The following is a 9,410-nucleotide window of genomic DNA, read 5'->3' on the forward strand; positions in this document are numbered from 1 at the left end:
ATTCACCTTTAATGTACTTATCTGTTATTCCTTAGTATAATAATAAAAAGGATTTTTTTCTAGGTCAAAAATTTAACATTGACATATAAATCAATATATTTTTACTATTTTTTCAGTTCAGTTGAAAATGTAGAATATAAATGCATAAATATTGAAGATCTATATAATTTAGTTCTATTAATGGTCAATGAATTTGACAAAAGATTTAAGTTACCAGCAATATACAAACATCTATGTAATTCTAAATGATTTGCTTTAAGAATTACTTTAAGTAGCAATTATTATATTACATTAGGAACATTTTTAAGTTGGAGTTTAAAGGAAAAAAAGAAAATAAGACAAGCTTCCAAAAGTTCATTTCTTTACTAATACCTAGGATATCTAAAAGATGTAACATTCGTGACTCAGGATAAGGATCGTGTTCTGTTTGTCTCCACACATCATCTACAACATCACGAGTTGTCTCCACCAAGTCAACAACTTCCAGTAATGATAGATTGTCCAAGTTATAAAACTCCTAAAACAAAAATGTGGTAATTTTTTAACATAATCATATATGTAACTTGAGTAATACAGTCAAATGATCCCAGACTTTTTTTCAACTGCTAAAACTCGGATATTTGCCATAGGGTTTTCTCATTTTCTACCATGATAATTACTTATTTATGGAAATACCCTCCATATACATAAATTTTATGAAAGCCAAAAGATAAAATAATAAAGTCTAGTCACTATTTATACCCTTGACCTAATTTTTTTTTAATTTAGATTCATTTACTTATATTCCCAGTTCACATAGCCTTACTTTCACATGCACACTACCCATTGTAGTTCACATTTTTACTGTTATTTTTTATGTTGCATAATATTGTGGTTAACAATACAAAAATGGTATAATATTTATCATTCTATATTTTATCATTGTTTCAAAAAAAAAGCTTAAAATTATTTCAAACAGACCACCAAGATGATATTATTGAAATAACAGTGGAACAAGTAGAAAATCGCTATAAAAATTTGTTTTCAAAATACACTTTTTGCAGTCAAAATTATTTATTTAATCTCTATGAAGATACATCAAGGAATAATCAATCAAATAAGCATACTAAGATATTTATCATAATTCAGGTCATTTTGAAAATGTTAATTTGAGTAAAGTGAATATTATTTCAAAAGAATATATCACCTCTATGCACATAAACCTCTGAACTATATTAAGTTTTTGTTTCATGCTAAGTACCTGTAGGAAAGTAATTTAGTGTTTGAGAAGATATTTCTAGAGATAAGAATTTAACTTTTTTTGTTTTATATGATTTGTATTTCTAAGTTTTCCTCATTTTAAATACACCTCAAGTAAACTTTGTTATGTGTGAAGTATACATTTTATTCACAATCATCAAGGAGATTTTAAAACAGAAAAATAGTAAGAACTCAATCCTAAAATACTTTTATAAGAAGCCTGATATATAACTATGTATGAATCACGTACTCTTGCAATTGATTCAAATAATTCTTTAAAATAATTGGCTCTTTCTTTACTAATTTGTTTATTTCCACGATGAGCTTGTTCTATCCAAAACTGGAACTCATCACTTGGTGTAAGAATACCTATGAAAGTAAAGAAGGAAAAAGAAAGAAATTTTCAATGGAAAATGAAAATCCAGAAAATTATTTGATTCATTTGCTAATTTTGGTTATATCTAGATACATGCACATTTCCTATACGCTTGAAAATATACAAATTCTATCAGATAATAGTAGATAAATCCATTTAGAACCCAAATTTGCATGTCACATAACATTTGTTGAGTTTGTTGCTCGGAATGATTCCTGCACACTTTTGTAAACCATTCCTATCTATACAAACATTCTGCATCTTGTGTCAATGAGCTTGCTTCTCCAATGCATATTCCTAAATCTAATTCCAATACCATTCACACTCTTAAATTCCATCCAAATGAAAATAATTAAAATTTAATCAATAACTGTTTTTAATTTAATTTCAAAATATAAACAAAATAGTGTTATTTGAATTTTGACTTTAAATTTTCCAATGAACTGAATAATTTTTACTTTTTTAACCTGAAGCTGGAAGTAAATGCACTATCCTATCTGAGACTTTGAGTTTTCAAAAGCATATAGTTTATTGTACAAGCAAAATTTAAAACTGCTCCCCATATTTTAAAATAATTATTTGTATATTATGAATTTAATATTAATTGTTCATATGAATAGTAATTTATCTATAGCCACAATGAAATGACAATTAGATACCCTCAGATAAAATACATTTTAAAATAAAAGTTGAAGGTAGGTCTAATAATGCAAGGTATACAATTAGTTGGTACTCATTATTTGCATATTATATATTACAGCAGCAAAAATTTGTCTCCTGACATATCTGTTCCCAGCTGAGGTCAAACAATGTAACAGTCTACCTTCTTGCTTCCCATCTCATTCTATAAACAAATGTCCTTTTTGCAGACTATTTAACACCATATTTTTTAGCTTTTTAAGATTTTGCTGATTTCATGGCTTAAAATGATCCCCAAGCATAGTGCTAAAATTCTGTCCAGTATTCCCAACCACAAGAAAGTTGTGAGGTTCCTTACAGAAAAAATATTTGTGTTAGTAAGCTTCCTTCAGGCATCTATTATAATGTTGGTCATATATATATTTGAAAGTGTCTTCATATAGAAACACATAAAAAATAAGGTTAAATATTGCTGGACACAGAGGCACACACTTGTAATCCCAGCAACTTGGGAGACTGACACAGGAAGACCGCAAGTTCAAAGCCAGCCTCAGCAACTTAGTGAGGCCCTAAAGCAACTTAGCAAGATCCTGTCTCAATACAAAAATTTTAAAAATGGCTGGGAATGTGGCTCAGTGGTTAAGCATCCCTGGGTTAAATACCTAGTACCAAAAACAAAACAAAACCGAGAACAAGGTTAGGTATTGATCAGATGACAAACTGTTGTGACAAAAGGCCTGAAGGAACTTTATCCTCTATTTTCCCTGGAAGCAATGGCTCAGAATTCACTAATTCAGTCTTCACTGTGACTTTATAAGACATAACTACTGCAAATAATGAGAATCAACCATATTTTCTATTTTCATAAATTGCATATTGTTAAGAAATATACTTCTGTCTTCTCCACATCCATATAAATCTTTTTATTTAAATAAAGTTTATGCTAAGAGAAATTACAAAAACATGAAAAACAATCTGTGAAGAAATATGTTCATTTAGCAATGTACTAACAAAATAACCATTTTGCCCTTTCTTTGAGTAAACAGAGATGATTATATCATAGTTACTTTGATAAATAATTTATGAACATAAAACATTATATATTGTTATATACCTCTTGTATCATCTTCCTTAAGTTTCAATTTTGATAAGTCTGATCTTCGTAGAACTACACCCAACCCAGCTTCTAGTTCACTCAAAAGATTCTGAAGTTTGGGATCAAAGTTTCTGCTCCATTCCTGATCCTATAGAAAAATATATAAGAGCAACCATTGATCAAGTATTCCCAATCACATTGGCTTCCTGAAACAGAGTCTCTATTTGTCAACAAAGTTTACTTTAAAATTATAATTTAAGAAAAGATAGTTTAGCCCTAAATTTGATCTCCAGCACAGCAAAAGAAAGACTTCAATTTTAAAACTAAAATATTAACTACATTAATAGAAATTTAAATAAATGCTTGTGTTTACATACACATTTACCCAAATACATAAGTAAAAAACAATAAATAAATAGTTACATAGCTACTTTACTCACCTTTAACAACACTGGTGCAAATACATGCCGTACTGCTTGGTATAGGGAATTAATAGGAGACTCCAACATAGATGAAACAAGAATGTTAGTATGTAGATTCTCATCTGTAATTACTTCAGGTCGCAGCTTGAAAAAAACCAGCACCTTATCTTTTGTGTCACCAAAATCAATCTAAAGTGATAAACAATTGTTAAATGTTATCATCATAAAATTCAATATTTGAAAGAAATGTTGCTCTAAAATATTCTACCACATGAAAAAATAGTTACTGTAAAAATAAATATACTAAACCAATCTATTTCTGCTCCTTAAGAATACCTGAGTTTAAAAATGGATCTCCACTTACATGTGATTATATTATAAAGCTGTTATAATAGGTTGACACTATATATTGTTGACTTACACTACTAACTATTCTACTCCAGCCAGACTCAAGAATACTAAAGATCAAAGTTGGATGCCCAGGGTACACAATGATGAGTAGTGTACTTCTCTACCATCACGATAAAGTCTGTAACAGAAATGTTCATGATCTTGTCATCTGGAAAAAGCAATTTTAAAGTTTCTTTTGAAATTATATTTAATATATGATTTAATATATATAATATAACATGTACTCAAAATTGCCAAAATAAACTTATTTATCTCCTAAAATCATCTTTGCTTTAACTAAAATATTTTCCTTAAAGAGTTTGAGCATCACACTTTTTTATTAAACTGTCATATAGTTAAGGTTATTTAAAATTGGAACCAGGTGAGTTTAATCAAAATTCACTAAAGCAATCTTATTTAAAATAGGACAGTTTATAGTAATTAGTTCATTAGCCAGGAAGAGTTTTGCCAACTCAAAAGAAGTTTTGGCATTAGATACATATTTTCAGAGTTATTTTCATTTCTTTTTCTAGGAAGAGAAGTCTATGCACTAAAAAGCTTTCAAACAAGGTTAGTGTTGTATATAAAAATTAATTTATAGATAAATTAATTTCATGCCATTTTTACCTTAATTATTACAATTTTTAATCACTGGAAAGGAACTGACATTTTACTTGTATTAATATATTTCTCAAACTCTCTTCTCTCTTGACACATGAAAATTATGTGAATTTCAAATATCAATCAGTGTTCATAAAGTTTTATTAGAAAATAGTCATACTCATTCATTTACATTGCTTACTACACAGTTTATTACATGACTGTTTTCACACTGTAATGGTCGAGTCATAGTTGGAAGAAAGAACTTATAGCCTAATAAGCCTAAAATATTATCTAACCCAATACAGTAAGTTTACCATCCATGTGCTATCTCACACACTGCCCTTTAAGTGATAACTTCAACTTTCCAAATTCCAACCTAAGTCTAATGTATACATGAGACTTAAGCCATCACCATGGATTTTCTCTTTTTTTTTTTTTTTTCTGCCCCTTGAAACCAAGCTGAGACCCAACTCAAGGCTTTGGTATTTACAGGTTTTTTTGGTTTTTTGTTTTTTTAACTTAGAACACTTTTCCCACAGAACTTACACCTGTCTACAACTCATCAAATATCACTTTAAAAGTCACTTATTCAGAGAGGTATTTCCTTCTACTTTATTTTAATGCAGTTCCCTGCCCCTCCCCCATCACTATTAAAATATCATTTTTATCTTAACAGAATGTATTAATGTATTAATAATAAAAATAACATTACATCACATATCTGTGTATTTAACCCATGGTTCATTCCAGTGTTACTCCTTGAAGTCATGACTCTGTGTTCATGGCTTTATCCCTAACACCTAAGGCTGTGTCAGACCTTGAGAAGGCACTCAATAAATATTTGTTGACATTAACTTATTACATCATGCTAATTCTCACACATAACAAAATATTCTCAAATATGACTAAAAACTGTAGTATGGTATATGACTAAAAATAGCAAGATACACTGCTAAGTTCTACCTGTATAAGCTTTAACTTAAAAAGTGATAGCTTCAACTTTCAAATCCCAAGACAAGACACATTTTCACAAACTGAAAATCTTCCCATCTTTCCCACTGCATTCCATCTGAATCTTAAAAGGCATTTACAAGAGTTGCCATGGTTTTATAATTTACTAAATACATGTTATCCTAAACCAATAGAGCGAGGCTCTGGGAGGCAGAAGCAGTGACCCTATTCTGAATTGTAGTATTAGAGAAGCAGAACAGTTAACACTTGGGATACAACCTTTGTGCCTTGCTTTCCTCAGTCATAATATAAGAATAGTTCCAATCTGACTGTCTTGTGGAGAATAAATGCAATAATACATATGAAATGCTTACAATGCCTGACGAAGAGTAAAGTGAAAATAAACATTAGTTACAATTATCTTTTATATATTTTGTAAATCCACCAGGCCCGGCAAAACACCTTGCATATTTTAAGTTCAAAACAAATGTTTATTGAATAGAATTAAACTCAAGAATAAGATTCATAGTGAATATAGTGAATGATTCAATCAATATTTGCTGAGTGTCAAATATTCTGTTAGACCTAACGATAAAATTGAACACAAAAGGAAGGGGTTGAAAATATGTCTATGTTTTGTCAATTTTCATCTATTTGCTTAACCCCTTTCATTTTGTCAGGCAATTATCTTACATTTTTATTGGAGGTTTATGAGTTCTGATTGCAAATGTAACCATTTTTAAGCAATCCTGCCAGTAGAGGGAGCAGGGCAAAAAGTAAATCAAAACCATGTGTACATCAAAAAACAAATTTAAACTTTATCTTGGAATATATCAAATCATATTTCAAAGATTAATTCCTAACTAATTTTTCCCTCAGGCAGTGCTAACTAAGGTCAGTGCACAAATAGAAAAAAAAAAACAAAAAACAGAATTTTCCTCAAAGGGGAAAACGGAAAAAAGGGAGGAGAAACACAAATCAAAATAAATAATGTGCTGTTCTTCCAGAGAGAGAGAGAGAGAGACAGAAAGAGATAGAGAAAGAAAGAGAGAGAGAGAGAGAGAAAGAAAGATAGGTACTGTGTCCAACTACAACTAAAAAAAAAAATACTTAAAAAAAATAGAAAAAGCTGGAAGCCTCTAATCCTAACAGCTCAGAAGGCTGAGGCAGGAGGATGAAAAGTTCAAAGCCAGCCTCAGAAACTTATCCAGATCCCGTCTCAAAAAATAATGAGAATGTGGCTCAGCGGTTAAAGCTCCTGAATTCAATCCCTTTACCAAAACATAAATAATTTAAAATGAAATTTAGGAAGAGAGAATCAGGAGGGCAGTGAGAGGCTGCAGTCCCAGCTACTTTCAAGGATGAGACTGGAGGAACGCAAATTCCAGACAAACCTCAGCAACTGGGTAAAGGGCATGTCAAAAACAAAAGAGAGAGAGAAAGGAAGGAAGGAAACACACACACACACACACACACACACTATATATATATATATATATATATATATATATATATATATATATATATATATATATATATATATATATATAAAATTCTTTCTAGCCTGGCGCAGTGGCACGCGCCTATCATCCTAGAGGCTCCGAGGCTGAAGCAGGAGGATCCTGAGTTCAAAGCAAGTCTCGGCAACTTGGTGAGACCCTGTCTCAAAAATAGAAAATAAAAAGGGGTGAGGATGTGGCTCCGTGGTTAAGGGCCACTGGGTCCAACCCCTGGTACAAAATAAATATATTTTTTTAATATATCTAATTATTTCTATTCAGCTGTGTGGACAGGGAACCTCCTTCTGTCAGGCGGGATGCAGGATTGGAAACTACCTGCATGAAGTACTAAGTACCGGGCCAAAGTGGCTAATTCCAAGGCTAGGCAGGCGGAGACAGACTTGGGCTCCAGACGAGGATCTGTGAGTAGGGCTGACGAGCGGTCGACCATCCATCCCTCTGGTGGAGCCCGGGTACGTAAAGGGAGGTTAGGCAGGGGTGCAAGGAGCCCGTACCGTGTTGGAAAAGGAGAATCCGGCATCGGACCGCTGCACCCTGAGGAGCATCTGGTTTCCATCATCCAAGAAGTTGTTGATTTCAAGACAGTTGGACAGCAATGGCTGGTCCCAGGATTCCAACACCAGCCCGAAGTAATTCTGGGTAGTAGTGAAAATGAAGAGCTTCCGAACGTCCGGAATCCCGGCCGCCATGATTTTGGATAGAGGGACAGGGAAGAGGGCTGGCGGGAAAGGGAAGGAACAAGAAACCAGGCCGGAGGGAAAGGGAAGGGAAGAGCAGAGCTCTGCTCAAAACTCAGAGTGGGCCCGCGGATCTCAGAGCTTCCCGGTTGCCGAGGCGGTCGCTATGGCGACGGAGCGCTACGGCGGCACGCAGCGGACGTTTTTGTGTCGGTCGCACGCACGCAAAGCTCTTAGAGGTGATCGACTATTTCCAAGCTCCTTAGCTGATCCCGGTCATAATGGATTATAAAAGATTCCGGCAAGTTTGTATTGACTGAAAAATACCTTTTATTCTTCCTACCGATTTCTTATAATGCACAATCAGAAGAGGTACATCTAGCCTGAATGTGCAGCAGCGTAACCTGGATTTAAGAGCTGGATTCTAGTGCTCCCTTTCCACGTGCATCCATTAGCAAACCACTGTCCCCTCATTTCCATCTATGTAAAATGAAGAAATACTATCTTTAAACCAAGTGAGGATTTTAAAAGATCATTATTTAAAAATCACTTTTTAGAGAGGGTGATAATGAAAGGTCAAAACAATGTTAATGACTGTGCTAGTTAATTTCCTGCTTTATTTATTTTTATCTAAATTTCAGAAAATTTCAATAATAACCCTAAAACAACTCTGCTTATAAAATTGCCAAAATATACAATGATAATTGTTGCTTTATTTAATAACAAGTACAAACAAACACTGAAGAAAAATTCAGAAATGAAGGCAGGCTTCATTTTCCTCCTCATGGCATTGAAAGGGGACAGCCACCTGAGAATGGTGGGAACTCTAGGTTAAGAGAATAATTCTATAAACTGGACCCACTGTGCTGACCCCCACATGCTTTCTTTTTCAAGAAGTAATTTACCTGCAGCTCTGCCTGGCTTAAGCGGACAGGCTACCTCACATTCCTCAGCAAACTACCTGTTATTGACAGAAGAAATGCAGACCAGAGATAATGTCTATAGTTTACTCTGAAGGAGGTGCCTTCTATGTGCCTTTTCACAGACTAGATCTCAAAACTCAAGGAGCTAATTATAATTCCTCTCAACCATAAAAATCTATAAAAATTTATGGTTAAGAATCCAATTAGAACCGTTAGCATGAGCCAAAGTGACCCAGAGTTGTCAAGGCAGTGGAAACTTGAAAGTCCGATGTTTACCTTGCTGACCCACAGTCAAAAGTCAAAAGGTGGACCTCGGTGACCTGAGTGGGACTCTCTGGAAACTTTTCTGGGATCCCTAATAAAACTGGAGTGCAGGAGAGGCTTTCTCTCTCCCTCTCCGAGAGGACCCACTCTCTCCCTAGACAGGGTCCATTCCCATTTCATACCCCTTCATTAAACTCATGCCTGTTACTCTGGGAAGCATATCTGAAATCTTTCTGACTTGATCACAAGAATTGGGATTTGAAGCGGGGGTCTTCACACTGCCTGTATTTCCCAGAAGGCCTCCATGGCA

The 9,410-nt window shown here is 33.6% G+C and overlaps 1 protein-coding gene across 5 annotated transcripts in view; it reads right to left on the reverse strand.

Moving 5' to 3' along the window:
* The window catches only part of Dync2h1 (dynein cytoplasmic 2 heavy chain 1), a 381,051-nt gene extending 372,975 nt beyond the window's left edge, over nucleotides 1-8,076 (reverse strand). For all 5 annotated transcript variants that reach the window (XM_058586626.1, XM_046466604.2, XM_046466597.2 and 2 more), the window contains exons 1-5: nucleotides 7,731-8,076; nucleotides 3,791-3,961; nucleotides 3,369-3,498; nucleotides 1,490-1,608; nucleotides 373-517 (exon numbers count right to left, since the gene is read on the reverse strand). In XM_058586626.1, the coding sequence (XP_058442609.1) occupies nucleotides 373-517; nucleotides 1,490-1,608; nucleotides 3,369-3,498; nucleotides 3,791-3,961; nucleotides 7,731-7,925 (760 nt within the window). In that variant the 5' untranslated portion in view covers nucleotides 7,926-8,076. The remainder of the gene's footprint in view (nucleotides 1-372; nucleotides 518-1,489; nucleotides 1,609-3,368; nucleotides 3,499-3,790; nucleotides 3,962-7,730) is intronic.
* Nucleotides 8,077-9,410: the final 1,334 nt, after the last annotated feature.

Source organism: Marmota monax, unplaced genomic scaffold (assembly GCF_021218885.2).
Source record: "Marmota monax isolate L192 unplaced genomic scaffold, Marmota_monax_Labrador192_F-V1.1 WCK01_AAM20220418_F8-fsc00045, whole genome shotgun sequence".
NCBI classification, from domain to species: Eukaryota; Metazoa; Chordata; class Mammalia; order Rodentia; family Sciuridae; genus Marmota; species Marmota monax.